The sequence below is a fragment of the Perissodus microlepis genome, chromosome 5, assembly GCF_051167445.1.
Source record: "Perissodus microlepis isolate ML-2025 ecotype Zambia chromosome 5, ASM5116744v1, whole genome shotgun sequence".
Taxonomy (NCBI): Eukaryota; Metazoa; Chordata; class Actinopteri; order Cichliformes; family Cichlidae; genus Perissodus; species Perissodus microlepis.
The window spans coordinates 11,067,757-11,088,431 of NC_140465.1; the positions used below are offsets into that span (position 1 = coordinate 11,067,757).

The window sequence follows — 20,675 nt, forward strand, 5'->3', positions numbered from 1 at the left end:
GTTACAAAACAAATATACTATACAATCTTTACTTTAAATATTAATTCTAACCTATGTTTTGTTCATGAATTACATAGCAGCCAATACATAAGTCCAGCTGAAAATGATTCTGATAATGTATACCCCAAAAACAAAAACAAAAAAAAAAAAAAAAAAATCTATACACGCTTTTACATAGTATGAATGGTGGTTTTATTTTTTCTTCCCAGACAAGCTGTATTTTCTCTCACTTTCACATTCCAAGTCTACGGTGCTAAGAAAGAAAACATCCTCGTAATGTTTCCTTGTACTGGAAACAAAGTCGAGATGTCAGTAGAGATTGAGGGTAAACAAAACACTTGAGTGAAGTTTTTAAATACAAACCCTAATAACCCGGAGGGGGCTTAGGCCACACACCGATGCTAAGAAAATCTCAATGGAAAACAAAAACAGAACAAGTGTTTCGCAATGGGCAGCTGACAAGCTCAAGTTCCACTACATTTAGGGTTCAGAGGCAGACTTAAAGCCAAATCCCCTAAATACTTTGAACATTCAAGTAAGGGAAAAACAACCCAACGAATACTGTCCTCAAACAGTTGGGATGAAACAAATTCAGGCACTTTCTTAATTTGATATTTCTTTTAAGAGCTGCTCAACGCGTTCTTTAAAAGCTGTGATTCAAATTACTCGTTTGGCAACAACGACGCAAGCAGTTGGACCGTAAAAATGTTCCTATTCCTTGCAATAATTTCTGAAGTCCCTTCAGCCTATTTTCTTTTTTTTTGGAATAAAAGAACATGTTTCAATCATGAAATGTGTTTAAGGTTTACAAAGTGTTACGACTGAAGAGTCCACGAAAGATGGTTAGACAGCGGGGGCACAGCTTCGAGCCTGCACGACATCACAGAATCACAGGCTAATTGGGTCGCGGAGTAACTTATTTTGTTAATTCGTAGGCAACATAAAATGTGTTGTAAAAGCACATGTGATTGAGACCTTGAAAAGTGAATAAAGGTTTCCTGTCATACAGACACATGCTACAGTGACAACACTTCTTTCCCTAAAGGATCCCAGTACATGATTCATGAGATGCTTCAGCTTCCACATATAGGCATATTGCATTATATAGACTTGGCAGTGAACCACTTCAAATAGTCATGCTCTCTGACTTTATCTTTTTTTTTGTTTTTTGTTTTTTACTAAATAAATAATGATTTTTCAAAATTGTACCAAAAATTCTGTGTGTACAAAAAAATGCCTGTGCAAAAATACATATTTGAACTATGTACAATTTGTTAACAAAATATGTTTTCTCAAATAGGGATACTTCAATACTTGTTTGATACATAGGCTACAAGAAAAAAAAAAGCTAACTGAAGATTTTTTTTTTTTTTTTTTTTTTAAAAAGTCTACTAGGTTTTCCACACTAATTGACATCAGTGGAGGTTCCATAAAACAGGTGTTGCCAAAAGATCTAAGATCTATATCCAGTGAAGCCATCTCCATGAATCTCACACTGTAACGCTCGTCCCCGAGACCTCTTGACCTAAGCTATTTCCCAACGAGTGGGGCAAGTATTGCCTGATTTAAGACTATTTTGACAGCGGAACAAGAGTACAATGCCTCGTCTACTGTGACAAATCTCTTCTGAACATAGTGTTACTGCGAGGCATTCAAACTGTAACGTCCAGAGCTTGGGTAGTGGTTACACACAGGAGGGACAATCATACCCACAGAAGACAGGTGACGTGCAAGTTTGCTCCAGTTAAGACGTACCATACCTGATTCCCTATGTTTAAAAAATAAAATAAAATACAATTCACATCTGCCCACATACAGCTGTGGAATTCACTCAGCGGTGTAAGTAACTTGTGGCTATAGTTATACAGCTTGCACAGATTTTCTTCAATCCACAAATGCGCCATCACCGCTTCATAAGCAAGACTGCCCACCTTTTACTTAAAAAAAATAAAATAAAATAAAAGTAGTTGGCAAAGCTGATAGCAGCTTTTTGGCTTGCTTTGTGGACAACTAAAGCAGTGCCTGTGGAGAAAGTAGTTATTTAGTGCTGTTCACAGTTGGGGGTAGGTCTACTGTGGCTATCATTTTGCACGCTGAAAAGATTCCGAAAATTAACAGGCTTCCTCGAGACCGAGCTCTCCCTCTCTGACAAAAGATCCAATCGAATGGGCACATCAGGTGTCCTTTTCACATTTAAAAGCACAACCGTCTTCACCAAGTCTACAAAGCCCCTTTGTAGTTCAGTGTAAAAAGATCATAAGAAATCATAGAAAGGTAACACTTGCATAATTATTCCGGGTAATAAAAGAAGTGACCAGATCATCCCTACGGGCTCGTCTCAGGCTACTGCATGTTACCCGAGGTAACTCAACATGTCGCCAGGGAGAATCACACTAACAAGAAGTGAAACAAGGTGATCGTGTGTATTTTTCTTAAGGTTTTTGCAAGTAACAGTTTGCTTCTCCTACTGCTTTTCTTGCAAGGCTTCTGAGATCAGGCGCTGGGGGTGTAATTAAGTTGGAAATTCCAGTAGTCCAGCAGAATTTGACATGAGAAAAAACATTACTCGTACACACACATAAGCACACACACACTCTCACACAGTCTTTTTTTTTTTCTTTTTCTTTTTTAAACAAACACGGAAGAGATCTGCTCGTTGTCTCCCCAGTTGCTCAGTGTCATGACGGCTTGTTGCAGCAGCCCTTAACCTGAACCCAATGACCTTTGAACTACAGGACAAGAGACCGATGGCTGTTGCAATTGTTCCTCCGATCAAACAGGAAGACCTCTCAGAATACTGGGACAACAGTGGCGTGGGGGGGATCCTTGGCTTGCGCATTAGATCCCTGGCGCTCCACGCTATCCCCCATTCAGTTCCCCCTGCCCGCACCTCACACACACACACATGGCTTTGGGAGAAACGGTAAGGACCACATATACATCATTGGGCAGTCCAAATTATCTCCACCCTGAGGATTGTGGGAAGCTGAGAGTAATGTGGATTTGATTTCAGAAGGCCTCATGCATTCCAGAGCAGTATGCGGACCACTCTGGATTATTTCCCGCCCGCCTGCCAGTTTCATACACTGAAGCCGGACACCACTGTCAGGGACGAGCCTTTGGCTGGAAAAGGAGAGGAGAAAAACATCATCTTAAAATGGCTGTAAAGTCATCAGTCTATAAACTAGTTTTGTAGTTTAAGATGAGGCTTTAATTTCTAGCAAGAATTATTTCTTTCTGTCTTTTTTTTTTTTTTTTTTTTTTTTTTTAAAAATCGGGAGATTCAAATGTCGGGCAAGATCATTGAATGTAATCAGAAATGTCTTATCACCTGATACATTTGGCATCAAATACTATGAATACCTCATTTCCTCATCTTTACTCAGTTTATATCAGCCCTTTGGGTTCTTTAATATTTCATTTCATTCATTTTGATAATTCACATGAAAAACAAAAGAAAAAAGTTTTTTTTAAAGGATTATGGCTGAATACCACTTGGGCACTTTGCTTGGAGGATGCAGTTTATGTGCATGATAGCTCAGAACTGTGAGGTGTTCATAGTCATACTTTATTGATTTATTTTGAAGTAATACACTACACTTTTATTAGTCTGTGTTCAGAATAAGAAAATTGCAGTGACCTAATATATATCTGAAAAATGTGGAACTGTAATCATGGTTTAATGTAGTATCCTTAAAATCTTAATAATATCCATCCTTAGCCTAAGATGACCCACATCCCCAAATTTTAAGTGCAGTGAACTGAGAAAGAAACAAAATCTTTCACAAGATGCAATCAGTGAAAACAAAAACACATCCTGAATGTGTCTCAAAAACCAACCTGATGTAAATGAGAGTTGTTGGGTAGACCTGGTGTCCCTGGTATACTCCGCCCATGCTTCCCATGGATGTTGTTAATGGCAGGTGACTTGGCCACTTTGGGTCTACCTGGTCCTGGCCCCCCACCTCCTACTCCGAGCCCACCTTCCCCACCTCCGCTATTTACGCCACTGGAGGCGGAAGAGCTTTTGCGCTTCTTGGCCTCCAGGCGCCCATCTGAGGAGTGGTGACTAAAGCTGGTGTGGTGGTCAGATGAGGATTGGTGGTGGACAAAAGGTCCCAAGGAAAGGGTTGAGTCACTGCTGTTCATTACCACACTCATACGCTTGATGGACTCTGCAGGGCTGCCCGAGGGAGGACCTCGTGCTGGTGGCCCAGAGGAGCCACCGGCGGAACTGCCAGAGAGCTCGGCCTTGAGGCTAAGGGAGTTTGTTCGCACAGTAGGCCCACAGTTAAGCCCCACACTGTGAACCCCACTATGGGAGGAGGATGACGATGAGGACGAAGGACCTAATGAGCTGTGGTGGTAGGTGCTCCCTGAGCTGCCGACATTTGCACAGTTCTTCTTAAAAGAGGAGGAAGAGAAGTTGGCATTGGAAGAGGAAGATTCAGTGGAGCCATGGGATGAAGAGAGGATAGAACTGTTCTTCCTCTTCTTCCCCGAGCTGAAGCTAGCGCCGCTACTGGTATTGTTGGCTCCAGTGCTTCCTCCACTGGTGGCGTTGGGGATGACGGTTATGGAGGAGCCAGACGAGCTCTCCTTGGGCTTAAAAGATGATGACGATTTGGTAGTGCTGCTGCCAGAGGAACGGGACTTAGGCACCCGGCCTGAGGTTAGGGAAGGAGCTGAAGAAGAAGAGGATGAGGACAAGTGGGCTGAAGGCATCTGCGGCGACGAAGACACTTGTCGGGCTTGTGTGGTGCCATAGGCCGGGTGCTCAGCCCCACCCTGCGGCGAGCTGCGGGCATTTAAGGTGGTCCCATAGGAGAGCACTGACTTGCCCTCGTAGGATTGGCTGTAAGGAGTCTGGGGCAAGGTGGCAGGAGGGCCCAGGAAGCCTGAAGAGGGAGTGCTACAGTGGGAATTTGTGCTTGTCCTATGGGTGGGTGCAACAGAGGAGGAGTTCTCCAAGGCTAAGGGGATTTTCCTAAAGCAAAGAATATCAGAAATTAGCCAATTATTAATTTGACTCATAAATTTAAAAAAAAGAAAAAAAAAGAAAAAAGGATGAGTCCAAGACTGACTTACTTCCACATTTGGGAGTTGACATGCTTTTCCATCATTGTGGTGAGGGTACATCGCACTTTGTCCCATCGCCGGTCAAAGGAATAATAGCCTCTCCCAAACAGTCGACTCCCAAAAGTACAGTACTGGGAATAGAAGGGAAGAACAGATGAGAACTGTAATCTTTAATGGCTTGACCAGTGTAATAAAAAAGGAAAGTTCCTTGGGGGTAACAGCAGATGAAGTGCACTTACAGCTGCCGGTCGTGGATGATAACCTGAATAGTGACAGTCCAGTTTCTCAGCATTGTCCTCACGCTCCTCATTCTCTCCCTCATCACTGGATGGTCTAGAAAAGCCATCGGGGGTTGTTTGGGGATGGTGTAGCGACTCGTGGACTGCTGCAGAGTCTCCAGAAATACCACCTCCGTGACTGCTGTTTAGTCTAATGGAGAGAAATTGTGCCCGGTCACTTTCACCATATTCATCAAAGCTGAATCAAATTAAAACTGTCTGTTTTACGCCTGTGTGAGCAAAGCTACACACAGACACAATACAAGCACAGCAAAAAATCAAAGTGTGGCACAGCAATTACCGTGGAAGACCAGGGCTGTGAAATTTGGGCTTTCCAATTGACAAAGGCTTAGTGGCATCAAGGGCTGGGCCGTTTCCATGAGCCACCTGGTGGGCATCATGGCCAGAGGTGAGGTGGGAAGAGGGGTGTGGGTCCCTGAGAGGGGGGTTTTGCTGGGAATGATTTTGGTGGAGTTCTCGCTCCCTCTCCCGCTCCCTTGTTCTGTTCTTGTGCTCTGCCAGCAATGTGTCAAAGCGCTTCCTCCGCCCTGGCACCGCCCTCCGCTGGCTTAAGGAATGTGTCTGTTGAGACATTATAAAGTCAATAGAATTTTCATTATGGTAAGAGCTGGAGAGAGTTCTCCTTAGAACGGCTCTAAATTTCCTTTTTTTATTGCTGTTTATACTTGGCAGCTCTTGCTCTAACAAATTTTTACAACATCAATCACAATCAATCACAACCATCCTTTGAAATGCAAAGAATAACTTTGGTAATATTCTACACATTAAATAGAATAATATGACATAATTGAACTGTATGCCAAAGTGCTCGACTTATATTAAAACACAACGAGTGACGGCATTGTGCTGTTTCATTAAACACAGACATTGTAGTTTCCTATATTTCACAGTAGAGTTCATCATTACAGGCTCCTCAGAGTTACGCTGTGCTCCTCTTTGTGGCAAACCATCTGAGCTGACAGCATGTGTCCTAGAAACACCGGCCCTCAATTGTCAGCCTGTGGCTGCCGTGGGAAACGCTCACCCAGAGGTTTGAAGCTTGCTGCCTCCACAAGTATGTCAAGAACACGTTAGATCATCTTGTGAATCTAGCAAGTGTGCTTTGATCCTCATTGCTGACAACAAGAAAAACTGCTGAGCATTACCAGCCCAATTCTCTTAAAAAAAAAAAAAAAAAAAGCATTTATACAGCTCAGTTGCAGCATGCAAAGCAGGGACTTTGTTACCTTGCATGTTAGGGATCTTGTGCAGGGTTTTCGAGATGTCACATCTATAACGCCACAGTGGATATCTGGATTAAACTCACGTTCTGATGGCAGAGCAAAGGGGGAGGAGAAAAACATTTGTTACCTTCATAATTTGGGACAAGTTGTGTTATGCAAAACATTAACATTACATAAGCCTTTCCCCTCTAAGATAATGTATGGGACATTTTGTTTAAGCTGCCGACAACATTCTGAAATGATGTCTGCTAGTTACACTCTTTCATAGGCAATAAAATAGGAACCTAATGGGAGGTTCATCTAATAGATTAAAAAGGTTATAAAAAACAAAAACATTTAGCCTAAGCATGTAATGCTGTATGAGACTTTTAAATACTCTGAAAAAATGACAAAATATAACTAGTCCCCCCTCATTCCACATTCCAGCTGACCTGTGACTTTCTTGTTAACGTGACGTCTGCTACTCGCACTGCTGCTGTCCTGCTTCTTCTCCGAGAGGACAGTGAGGTGGCCCTTGCCATTGGGAATCTGGCCTGGGGCCAGTAATGGAGGCTTTGGTATGGAGGGACAGTTAAGGCCTGCTTTTAGGGCTGATGAGGAGGTCATGATGGCGGTAGTGTTGGAGCTCACAGTGGTGCTAGAGGAGGATGTAGAGGAGGATGAGGTGGTGGCGGGGGCAGATGGAGCTTGCGCCGGCTTAGCTGGCGTGTCCGGCTTCGGATGCATCTTGTCCATCTTGACAGCTGGAAGGCTGGAAGAGAAGATGACAGCGATGAAAAGGGTGGTGAGGAGGAAGCTGAGAGTTAGAAACAGTGAGCCAGTGACAAGCGTATGGTAAGAGACAGATGTGGACATATGGATGGCCCTGCGAGGACAATCACTACTAATATGTTCCGCTATATATCAAACACCTTCAAAAGAAGAAAAAGGTCAAAATCAACACTCGTGTATAAATGACTGAATCAGATTTCTCCCAAGAAACAAGCAGTAAAGGCAAATAGCTCTGACTGCCACATAAACCATCAATAAGCAGTAGTACCTTATTTTCAAGTACTAGTATTGCTACAAAAACTATTACAAGTAGTCTCCATTTCAAAATTGTTTTTTTTAAAATGAGACTTTAGTATGTCTGCCAGAAATGTGGTTGTAACAACCCTGCACCTGTGCAGAGTGAAACTTACATCTTTTCTGGCTGGTTCATCCTGAAGGGGGCAAAGGGGGGTCTTCGCTGAACGCCTGGCAGCTTCTCTTTGGCTGGTTTGACAAGTTTGGGATTGGAGGACGACGATGAAGAGGAGGGTAAGCTTGAGCTAGCAGCTGAAGGTCGACCAAGGATGCCTCCGGTAGCCACTGCAGCTACGGACACCGAGCCCACCCCGGGCCCAATCCCACTGCCGCTGCTCCGGTTCCTGGCAGACGCAGGAAACGGCGAGGTGGACGCTGGTTTGCTAGCCGAACTGTGTCTTCTCTCTAAAATGATAACAAACAAACCAGAAAGGCATTAAAACATAATAGTTAACACACTAATTATAATCCAACACTACTATAGGACTAAACATAGTTGTGACTCATAAAAAAAAAAAAAGAGAAATGGAAACATTAAAAATCTCCCTCTGACAGCTGTGAGCATGTTAGCTGAACAGCTAATAAGCAGTATTGGTGATTCATGCGCTGCATCTTGAAATAGAACTGGCCAACAGGTCAAGAGCTTTCTTTCTTGCCTGAGCTTCTTATAACAGCTGCTGTGCAAACTGATGAAAGTCAGTAAGACAGCAGAAAAGGTTAGAGTGATGCTTAGTTGTGGATGGAAAGACAAAAATAGAACTTGGAGGGGGGGGGAAATGCTCATCTGCTTAAATCCAAAACTAGCTGTCTTTAAGCACACTGCTTTCCAAAATGAACAAACTCTGTGTGAACACAAATCACACCAATTACACATTTACACAAGACAATTACAGATCTACTTTCAAAGAAGGCTCACATCACATCCTATTTTTAGTAACAGCGTACAACAAAAGCTGCTGTCCCAATGTCACCACTACACAAGCACTTCATAGTTTAAGGTTGATTAGCTGCCACTGCATAAACAATTAAAAAGAAAAAGCTAGACAAAAACATCATGAAGGATTTTTGTTTTAATTCAGAAATGACTGGAATCATGAAGCAGAGAGATCTGAATCTTGGCAAAAGCAGCAGCTCTCTAACAGAAATAGTGGGCGCTCTAGGTGACACAGACCGACATACACTCCTGCTGCTCTGATTACATGTAGAGAAAGAGAGACTGACAGACGTGAGCGTGGGTGTCATACGCCCTGCCTCGATCACGCTCAATCCAGGGAGCTCCCTCACCTAAACCAAACTGAGAATTTTCAGCAGTGAGGAAACATCTGACATGGAGAGAATCTCCTGCTGGAAGCTGCATGTGAGCAAAAGCAGCTCCAGGCAGCTGAAGGACATGCAGAGAAACAAGACAGACAAAGGTGACTAACGAGAATTTCAGAAGAGAGACGGCAAATAAACATTTGACTAAACACTCATAGTCAGCTCTGAGAAGCAGCAACGAAAGACAGGACAGAAAATAACTGCATGCTTAAAAGAAATGAGAGATAAAGGTGCATCAGCACCAGAAGCATTAGTAATTTTCTACCAAGAATCTGTGTCAGCTGGCTACTGTCACCAGTGTTTTTCCTGCATGATTAATAAATAAATAAAAACAGGCACCTCCACGAAAGAGGTTTTGGCCAAAGGAAAACCACCAGGATTATAGAAAAAAGTATTTTCATTTTTTTTTTCCAAAGTGAACTAACATACTTGCTTCTTAAATGGTCAAAAATAAAAAAAATAAAAAATAACAGTAACATGAAAGGTCTTCTGCTAAGTATGGTCACCTAGACTCTCTGCCCCAAACTAATCATGCTTATGTGTGCAGTCACCTCTCAACTGTCTTTTGATTTTGTCCCATTTTGTGTGATTATAGCCAACTATATGGTAAAGCTGGGGAGTGGGTTGTGGGACAAAACTCATTGTCATCAGGTAACAAAAAAAGTGGAGTGGCTACAAAGAATACGAATGCTCAAAAAAGGTGCCACTCCCATTTGCCTTCAGCTATATTCCTCAAGAACACACGCACGCACACAAACACCTAACTCTTAAACTTCTGCTTTCTGAAAGAAAAGGGAAAAAATTGCTTTTAAGCATGCCCTCTCCACACCTAGGGGCCTCTCCTGCACATCCATTCAACCTACACTCCAGATATTTTCCCCTCCCACTTCTAAGAAGCCAAACAACCCAAAAGCTTTTCTTTCACTGCCTCCCTCCCACTTCCTCTCACTGTCTTGTCCTGTCCCAGTCAACAGCAAACCTCTGCACACAAACTCACAACAAGATATCCAAGTGAGACAGTGGTGCTCTGTCTACAAAACAACAAAAGTCAACAGCAGCACCAATGGTAGTCATAACTGATGTAGGGGAGGAAAAAAGGTAAGGAAAAAAAAAAAAGGACAGACAGACACAAGACATAGGAGGAGCCTTAATATCATGTTTCATATTATCAAACAGCTGGCTCAGTGGCATGGGGGAATCCCAGCCTGCAGAAGTGAAAAAAGAAAGAAAATCAAGAAGTGTAATGGCCTTACTACAAACTCCACAAGCATCATGTTTAAGTAAAGACAAAGTGTAACCTATTTAAAAAAAGAAGGTAAAACTAAAACCTTGAGTTAACAAGAAACTCAAATCCACCGTGGTTCCCTTCTTTTACCATTTGAGCTCAAGACACTGAATGCAAAATTCTGTATGTCTCGATCTCTGAGGAGTCTTTGTTAGACAAGTTCATAAATGAATGCGTAAAACGCCAGGCAAAGCAGCAGCTTCCCGTTCCGTAGTGAGTGTCACCCCTGCTGGGCTCAGCCTCAGCCGAGAAGCACAGACACCTAAAGGGAGACAGATGGGCTCAAAGAAGCACGCCAATATCATATTGAGACCATCTCAATGGTGCTGAGATCAGTGCCTTTTCCCCACGTTAACGCTGCACGGGGTCCTCCCATAATGACATCACAGAGAGGACATGGGGTAAAACACAGCAAGAGCACTGCTGCTCTGTATGGCCACACATACATGGCTACAGAGTTTCACTTAGATTTAGACTGTGTGGTTATAGCTGATGCAATAAGTTCATTAAGTGAAACTTTTTTTTTTTAATAATTTTGATATTGCATGGTTTAAAAGCTTCTTTAAAAAAAAAAGTAATTCTTTGCATCCAGCGGCTCAAATTGGAAGATTTACTGTGATGGGGAATCTTTGGGTTTAGCTTCACCGCCTGATTTTGAGAACAGAACTTAAAGATGTTGCAAAAGACAAAAAAGAGACTGGTGCATTCATTATGATAAACACACTACAGACAATCTGTTCACACAAAGAATCAGCAGCAGCAAACAGCTGAAGAAACAAATATCAAGAAACATGATTAAATCACTGGGTGCTTCTACACCATGGACCAAGCCGAGCACAGTCTGCATTAACAATGCAACCCCTGTATATGGAGTAAAGCCACATGTTCTGATAATGATTGTTTTACTTTACACTTGGTACTGCCATCCAGTGTTTATCTACAGTTCCTTCAAAACCCCCTGAAACCTCAAAATAGAGGCTGTATTTCAGACACACCCATATATCTATACTGTTTAACAATGATGGAGAAGTCTCTGAGTGATGTTCACACAGTTCCAAGGACAGTTTTACCCTAGAAGCCACGTGCTGCTATACCTCCCTCTTGTGGTTGACCTTGATAAGTGGAATTGCTGCTGCACTTCAGAGAAAACCAGGCACTTCCAGGTATTTAGTGGCCATTGAAACATCCCCAGTTTAATGTCTTAACAGTACTAGAAATCTTATCTGAGCTGTATCTGTTAAAACAGCCCACTACTGGAAAGACTTGAGAGAGACCTATCAAATATTAACACAAGAATTTTATTTTTTTTTAATTATATTTTTATTGAAGAAAAAAAAAAAAGGGGGGACTCGTTACAATAAAGTGCATTGACATTATTTAGTCAAAAACACAAGAATTTTTAACACACAAACAGTAAATAAATAGGCTACTGAGTGGAGTAGAAAACTGGGTGGGGGGGGGGGGGGGGGGGGGGGGGGGGGTACACAGAAAGAAGAAGCACTACTAGGAGTGTGTTAATCAAAGAAACATCACATTACTCTTGGTATGGGGGGGTATGGATTAGGGCTGCCACGATTAGTCGACTAGTCACGATTACGTCGACTATTAAAATCGTCGACGCCTAATTTAATAGTCGACGCGTTGTTTGAAGCTTTGTAAGATCCCAAAAGACGCAGGAATAAGTAGTAGGATTTAAGAGTGTAATAACGCACTGAAACAGAAGATGGCAGCACTGCATGTACAAGGATGCCAGCTGCCGTTAAACCCCGAAGAAGAAGAAGCTGTGTCCCAGAATTCATAGCGCGGCCCAGCCCAGTTTCCAACAATGGCGGCAGCTAGTTAGTTTTAATATTACTCTTATTATTCTTTCTGGGTCATAAAATAAACGTTTAACGTGTTTTCAGGCGAGAATGTAGCTGTGTAAACTTCAAATATCTGTTCAGTTTATCAAGACACCACATATTTTCAAAAGCGCTCCGATGTTTTCGGAGACGTCTGTTACCCACCAGCTCGATAGCGAGCTGGGGTTCAAGCCTCACTAGAGCCCGTGAGAACACCGGACTCTGGGCAAATCGTTTTCAAACCCACCGCCGTCTTTCGCTACTCAGGTTAAAAATGACATATAAGTAACTTGGATAACTTAAAAATGTTATTGTTTGGCTTTTTTCAGTATTTTATTTGTTCCTGAGTAAATCGGCTGAGTTTATTGAACTCCACCGATACAATCTGCACATTTCATTAAAATTTAATAAACTACCATCTTGTCTTTATTTTTAGTTAGCACATACCTTAAACACTTCAAGCTGTAAGCTAGTGATAGTTATATAAGAGCAGATGCATGCTGGTGCAATAAGCTGTCCGTTTTACTACAATAGATGCATGATCTGATTAGTCGACTAATCGCAAAAATAATCGGTGACTAGTCGACTATCAAAATAATCGTTTGTGGCAGCCCTAGTATGGATATAGAGTCCCCCCAATTCTTTATTCCCAAACCTTGCTGAGTATCTGCAGTAACAGCCACCTCCTTGTTGTAGTGGATTATTGCTACTACTTGAATCTAGGAAATCTAGCTCTGCACCCCAGCTGCATGAAAAATAACTGAATATATAGATACATCAAGGCGTGTGTGTGCGTGTGTATCACTTACCAAAGTGTGCTTGAAAGGCTTGTGGCTTGACTACCTGACCACAGTGGCTGCACATCACCAGGTAGAAGTCGTCCTGTGCGGGACACTGGCCAAATATGGACATGTCTGTAAACGGAAGATAGAAGCAGATGGGGCTCAACTCAAGGAGAATAAATAAAAGCGTGACCGATGCCACAGTTGGCAGCAGACTCTGCAAAATACACACTGTTCAATGTGCAACCAAACATCAACTGCTTACTTTGTTTTATATTTAATGTGCATTTGTTGGGGAGTGGGCCGAGGGGTAAATAGACAAACGCAGCAGACCACAAGAAAATGCATTCTTGGCTGAGTCCTAACAGCAATTCTGAATTATTGCCTAACACATACAGTAGGATCCATAAATGTGTGAACAAGGCCATAATTTTCAGAATTGTCCTTTTCTACTCCATCGCAGCAGAAAAGGAAATTTAGCAATCAGAGTCATAAATGTAGACTCAAGTTAAATTCAAGTGGTACAAAATACTGCCCCACCCATTTAGCAATGGTAGATATTCTTTTACACAGCTCCTACATTTCACGGTCTCAAAGTTCAGTGGACAAGCTAACATAATTCTAACATTTTCAGATTATAAATAATACATTAAAGTCAATATCTGCTTTTCAGCCAGTCAGTGAGAGAACCTATAAAGTAGCCAGAGTTGAGGTGCTTCTGGAGCTACATACTTTCCATGCTGAGGCTGTGTGCAGTGGCTTGTGTTCTACTAATCTGCATTGAAGGCAGTGACCTGAAGAAACTGCTCTGTTTGGCCTTTAAGAGTCAGGGGGTCCTTTGTACCCTCAATGTCCTCCAGTACAGACAGTAGGAGGCAGTATTGGTTTAGTGACTGAGATAATAAAAACCTGTGTAAACCTGCTTTTTCTGCACACAGAAAACTGAAACCGATAAAGACTGAAGCAGGTGTGAACAAAATCTTATCAACATTCATTCCTAAATGACGCCTCGCTGGTCAGAATACTCATGAACAACTACTAAATGCTAATTTAACACTTGAAAACAACTCCTAGCCTTTTATCTTCTTAATTTAAAATGAAACAACAGGCCACACCTGGCCATGAAACTACATATCAGTTAACTGTCCAATTTCTTTTGAACCTTTGAAATAGATGAACTATGTAAAGCACTGCTGTAGCAAAAGCCTGCACAACATATCACACAGTGCTGCTTTATTAGAAATCCACTGTGGTGGTTTACAGAGGCAAAGTTCGGAAACTGTGCTCTTGTTCAACAGCTTAGACAAAATAAATTTGTAACACAACCCATAATAGGAATTTTTAAAAATTAACAAGCTCAGGAAAGCAGTTTGGCCAAGTAAAGTCTACACATGCAACCCAGGAGTGATTTGTAAATATAGATCACTTATGAGCCCTTATTCACCATGGAGAACAAGTACTGGTGATAAGCACCAATCCAAAGGTTGCCTTTCCAAGATATAAACAAACCCAGGACTGGCTTAGAGCGTGCGACATTTCTGACTCAATAATTAGGAGATATCACTAAGGAATCAGGTTTAATAAGGTGGGTGCCATCTCCTTAGTGCTTTCTATGTTGTTATTAAGAAACAAAGAAAGTCTGCCTTTTGGAATGCCACACTCTGAGCTACCAAGGGAAACTACCAGATATTCTGAGAAGGGGCAGTTTTGCAAAAGGTCCAAATGAAATTCTGAATCTTGCCCAGGTTGCAACGCTTGTTTGAGGTTTTCTCTGTCAAACATGGCTTTAATATTTAATTGATTGATTTAATTGGTAAAAGTAATTATGAAATTAACCTATAAAGAATGAATTACTTTTGCAGTTGGGCAGACTAAATGGAGTTATTTATGGTGTTTTTCAAGATGTAAAAGCTGGCTGTCCCAGGTGTACAGAGATGCTTAAAATCCAGCTTAACTAAACTAGTCATGTGGGTTACCACCTTGTGAAACCTGATCCCTAAAGTCAGGTCATATTGCCATGAAGATGACAGTATAGGGTTAAAATTAAAATGCTGACGCACACAACATCATGGATCATGATGCATTTCTTCCTGGATAAAACTGTAAAAACGAGAATTTCCCAATAGTAAATAGGCAAATACAAAGAAAACCATAAAAAGCAAGAATGCAAAGGTGTCTTCAGCTGGAGAACCTCTGCCCAATGACAAACCTCACGCTTTAAAGGGACTCCAAGGCGAATCAGAGGGAAGTGCTGCTTCTCAGCAGAATGTGATCAAAATTTACCCTGGCGGAGAGAACCAGAAACCACCTAATTAAGGAGGCTAATTAAGAGATTGCCTGGGGCGTTATGATGAGATGAGCAGAGGAGAGGATACAAGAGCAGAGAAGTGGAGCCCCTCTTCAATATGTACTCCGCCAGGACCGTCAAGGGTTCTCCAAACATCACTGGCCAAGTCTTGAAGGGATGAGGGCCATTAAGCAAAGACCGTATAAAAGATGTACCTGGCAGATTCTCTCTCAAGGAGGTCAGAGGCAATCGTGTGTGGATGAATTGACAAGTCCAATGCTACTTAATGTGTGTCAATTGTCTGAAGCTATTTTGCCAAGTGTCTCCTTCAACAGCAATGGACCAAAAAGACTTGCTTTCAAAGTATCTGCTTGCTACAAAGAGGAAGGAAAATATCCTCACTTAATGGACAAAGGCATGTGAATTACGAGTGGTAAAATGTGACATGGAGTATTCACTATGCCAGTTGCAAAAGGACAAGCCATCAAAACAATAGCTAAATGCTAGCGTAGGCAACTTCTATGTTCAACGCATCTACTTTAATTCTATTCTGTCTATACCCAATTTGCTTATCCAAGTAGCAAATTGCAGATATAATGAGAGAGCAAACATATTTGCCAAATCAATAACTTCCTGTGTATTTTTCATTAAAACTGCCTTTCTCTCAAATCTACTGAAACAGGACAGGAACTGCAGCATCCAACCACATTTCCTCACTGGATCAATAGCAAGGTCAAACAAGACTCGTTTCCAAACTGCTGCAGCAGTTCACGTGCAGTATTTTTCATTAGTAATTTTCTAATGGGATGCTCAACTATTAAAGTAGACATGCTATACAGCTTTGCTACTCCACGTTCAGTGCCGTAGCACTAAATGGCCTTTACTGCTAAAACTGTCCGACTTCAAAAGTGGTCTAACGCCACTGTGTCTGCCCTCATCTCAACCTCCATTTTCTTCTTTTTCAAACATGAGGTGTTAAAGACAGAGAGAAAGAAAGTCAATGTAGACAAGAAATAAGACAGAACGGTGAATTTAAGCCAAAAGGGAAGGGGAAAAAAAAAAAAAAAAAAAAAAAAAAAAAAAAAGAGCGCAAAACGGGAACAAAGTCGCAGTAAACGAACAGAGAAGCCGTCTGAGGCCTCCGTGAGACAAAGAGGCAGTGAGCAAAGGACATACGCTTGAAGGAGGAGGAAAAGAGAGCCTGAGAGCACGAGGCAGGGGAAGAGAATGAGAGTCCAGTTAATTTCAGCATCCTCATCCGTGGCAGTGATGAACGATCTAGGTGCAATCGTAGCAGCTCTGGCTGCCGCTGAGTAGCGCACATGCTGGCTGCATCTGACCTGTGGCTGACAGTGGCACTACATTTCCCAGCTTCCCTGACTGTGACAGCGCCACTATAAAATTTATCAACAGCGTGACAGAATGATGAATTCATCAGTCATCCAGTACCATACATTCTTACAATCTGTGTGCGTGCATGTTATTCATCTGCGTGTGGTAGAATGGCAGTAACGCCACAGGAGGAATCTGGTGGTGAGTCATGGCAGAGCGATGTAGTCATCCACTTGTAATACCCCTACCAGACGCACGCGCACACACAGGCTTTCTATGAAGACAAACTTCTGCCACGAGCAGCATGTGTTGATGAGCCCCATGACACAAACAACAGTCACTGACAGACGCCGCAACATGATAAAGACATGTTTCATGACAGCCAAATGTCAACTGACCCCGCATCCTTGAATTTCAGATGAGCATTCTGTCTCTGTCCTTTATGCAGAAAAATGTTCTAAATGGTTGACAAATGAAAAGATACAGTGACTTGGTGGTGTCCTACGTCTCGTACCATCAACACCGCTCCATTGCACGTTGGCGCTGATTCTCCAAGTTTCATGAACTCTACACAGGACAGAAATTTTCCGAGACATAATCTATCATTTTGTGTTTTGTTGACAGCGATAGAGAGCAGCATCTAACTATCTCCCGTAAGAGTTCAACTCGGTTTAAGCTGGTAGCTAACCAAACATACGACTTACTTCATTTTCCTACTCAAACTATTCCCTTATCTGCCCAACGCATGTGAGCATCATAGCATCAAGCACATAGGACACTGCTGACCACACACACACAAAAAAGGCAATATTAGATAAGTCCTCTGTGAAGCAGTCTGCAATAAACCCCCTCCTTTATTCAACACATAAGGAGGAAAACAAAATAAAGTTGGATAGGCAATGATGACACAAGTGTGGGACAAACTAATGTGCCAAAAACGAAGAGAGGCTGAACCGCCAATCTCCACACTCATTCAAAGTGTGACTTCAAAGTGCATTACTACTAAGACAGTGAGGCCTTAGGGCTGTCCCACTGTTAAACTCTCAAACACACAAGGGCTCTCTCAGGTTTTGTGAGCCCTTTATGCTCACACTGCATTTCTGCAAACACTCCCTTAGGGAATTACCCACAGTTCATAGTGTTGTGACGTTAAACTGTGGGTTAAGGGGGAAAGCCTGAAAACATTAAAAAAGTAAATAAACAAAGGAAGGAAAGAGGAAAAAACGCTAACATGAACCAAATGCTATATAATGTGTTCATCTATTCGTCACCTGTTCATACTGTGTTCGTTTTTGTTGCTGCTTGTCAAAAGCAAGTGAATTAGTACTTCTTAAAGCCACTGCCGAGAAGATGTTCAATTCACATGAATGGCTCAGCCTTGGCCATGCAGAAAGTAAACAGTGTAACATAAAATGCCCCAAACAACAAATATGTTTTTGAGCCATCAATGTAATATCACATGGTAAGCCCAAACCTGCCGTCCTATTCCTGTATATACCATTTTGAGTGCCCAACCTCTCGCACACAACCACTAAACAGGTAACATCATCAGTCTGTGAGGGCTCAAACCCTGGGCCTTAAGATGAATTTATACTTCTGTCTTAAATCTCATAATGTCATGATGTAAACTACACCGTTTCCTGATGATCACTTCCTGAGAAATGTAACTAAACGTCAAACTGATGCAGCCAACAATTACAGTGATTGGAAGATTTGACAGTAGTAAACAGGCCAATGTGTTTCTGGGCACTTTTTCACTCCAGTTTTTGAATTTATCAGTGACAGAATAATCATCATCGCCTCAATATAGGAAATCGCAGATTTTAGCAAATTCCTGGATGGAGACTTCTGAAACTATTAGTATAGATGTGAGGAAATGTTCAAATAAGTGGAAAAACTTGACAGACAAATATGTTTGACCCAAGGAGGGAAAAACGTCCGAGCTGTCTTATCTGTCACCATCATGGCTTGTACCACATATAAAACAAGAGGGCACGACCGCAAGGCAAATAACAACCCATCACATGCAAGTTCGAATGCTGGCAACAGCAATTGCCACTTTTATAGGTTACGTCATAGGCGTATGTGACATGACTTAAAAATACTGTCCATCCAATATGTCGATCAATGCTTTAACAACAACGATGAGAATGCGAACTACTAAAATTTAACATTTGTGCCTTCACAATGTGAATCACCTAGGTCAGAAACCTGTTAAATTCTTTTGATGATTAAGCACACCACAGCAAATGATTCATAGCTGGCCGGAGAATTATTGATGGTGTTGACGTCTAAAGGAGCTTCTTGCGGTTTTTGCTTGATTAGCACAGTTTTCTCTTGACCAAAATGATCCATGTAAAAACAATTTCAAAACAGAGATTATTATTTTTAGTCCACATTTAGTTCTGAAAAGAAGCTTAAACAAAAGAATGCATTTTAATCTTGTTGGCCTACCTACTGCAGTAACTGCTCCTTAACAGCAAGGTCATACATGACATGCCCTGCTTGTTTCTCCGTCAGCAGGAGATAAAATTCCTTTTTAGAAAGTAACTACGTCGTGGTGAAATGTATAAAACACAAGAACAAACATGTCCTATCCATAGGTATACACTTTTAAGTAGTCTGCCTAATTAATAACTCAAGACAATGTACATCATTAGCTCGGCATAACGCCTTTCATAGAACAAGCTAAGCTTACAATCACCACAGTGACAAAGTTGATTCATCACTTGATTTACTTGTGCCTCAAATGAACAGGTTAGTCCTCAGTTCATTTCGCCAGCAGACTCATCCTTATTTCAATCTTGAGGTCTGGCGTGTTATATTTCAGCTTGGAAACTTAAGCATCACATTAGCCTTAAGTAAACAAAATGCAATTTTACTTTTATAACAATTTACCTTTGTGATGAAATTCATTTTAAATCAAGGCCTGCCAGCAGGCCCAATCAGCTAAAGCTAATCGAGGTGTTTCCAAAAATAAAACTGCAGTACAAACTGCTTTGAAACACCTCTCTCTAGCTCAGAAGCCAGGCAATGTGTGTGTTGTACATTGAGTTTTAGCTGCTGTTTAAGATGATGCCCTCTGACGTGATTTTACAATTGTCCTGTAAGAGTTTATTAGTTAAACCTACTATGTTTTAACCCTGGAATAACCACACCTACTAGCAGAACAACAGTCATATCAAGATTTTAATCAGTGTAGCCTGGTTGATTGTTTTTAATCCTATTCAGGGTTTTATATGTTTCATACATGAATAGCTCATGCATACTGGTTGGTGGTTTAAAAGGCCAATAAATAATAAATAAATATTTTTAAGTATTTTTCTTAATAAACAGTAAAACTATTACCATTGGTTAACATCATATGTTGGTTGTTAAACTGAAGTAAGCAAAAACATAGCTTAACATTTTAACTTAAATATATTGTACAAAAAGTCCAACTTGCTCTTTTAACAGCAGTAGTTTAACATTATTATGCTGGCTTTTGCTTTGAAAAATCAGAGCTATGCCTACGAAGTAACTTTTAACTTCTTTATACTTTGCATTTCTCTTAGCAACAAACATCAATGTTGTCTTAAGGTAAAGGGAGAGATGTGAAACATGGAAGTTTTGCAAAATGGGAGAAATATGGATGCGAAACAAAGTCCTTTAAACACACCATCCAATGAAATACGCATTATCACTTTAGTCAGCAAGTCCAAGTTGCTAATCGTTAAGTTATTTTAGGTTCATGTGCAAATGTCACCACATGAATTACCGACACGTCTGACTGATTATATCCGGGTGCGCTTGTTTTACTATAAGTTTTGCAGAACGACGCGAGTAAAGTGTTTGAATCCATGTTAGCGTGAGTGAATGCATGTATGCGTGTTAACCCCCATAACCAAAATACACCTTTGGCCCTAGAGGGGAAAAAAAAACACTCACCTTCTCTGCACAAACGCATGGCTTCTCGATTTTTCCCGAAGTCTTTAAAACTTTCCTCCGATTCAGCACCTAAAAAAATGAGGCGATCCGAAACACACAAATGAATAGTTGCACTTGCTTCCCTGCCCGTGCTGTTGCTACCAGTAGCGTTTCTTCATATTCAACCGAAAACTGCATGCACTCGGCCAAAAAAAAAAAAAAAAAAAAAAAAAGACAGGACTGGCAACTGTCGCGCTCT

General features: G+C 41.4%; 1 protein-coding gene across 3 annotated transcripts in view; it reads right to left on the reverse strand.

The window, feature by feature from the left end:
- Nucleotides 1-9: 9 nt before the first annotated feature.
- Nucleotides 10-20,675, reverse strand: part of atxn7 (ataxin 7) — a 28,863-nt gene continuing 8,197 nt past the window's right edge. For all 3 annotated transcript variants that reach the window (XM_084927787.1, XM_084927786.1, XM_084927788.1), the window contains 10 exons: nt 20,438-20,506; nt 12,919-13,023; nt 7,783-8,071; nt 7,033-7,352; nt 6,605-6,687; nt 5,659-5,939; nt 5,319-5,508; nt 5,089-5,210; nt 3,841-4,987; nt 10-3,123 (listed from right to left, as the gene is read on the reverse strand). In XM_084927787.1, the coding sequence (XP_084783913.1) occupies nt 3,106-3,123; nt 3,841-4,987; nt 5,089-5,210; nt 5,319-5,508; nt 5,659-5,939; nt 6,605-6,687; nt 7,033-7,352; nt 7,783-8,071; nt 12,919-13,023; nt 20,438-20,506 (2,624 nt within the window). In that variant the 3' untranslated portion in view covers nt 10-3,105. The remainder of the gene's footprint in view (nt 3,124-3,840; nt 4,988-5,088; nt 5,211-5,318; nt 5,509-5,658; nt 5,940-6,604; nt 6,688-7,032; nt 7,353-7,782; nt 8,072-12,918; nt 13,024-20,437; nt 20,507-20,675) is intronic.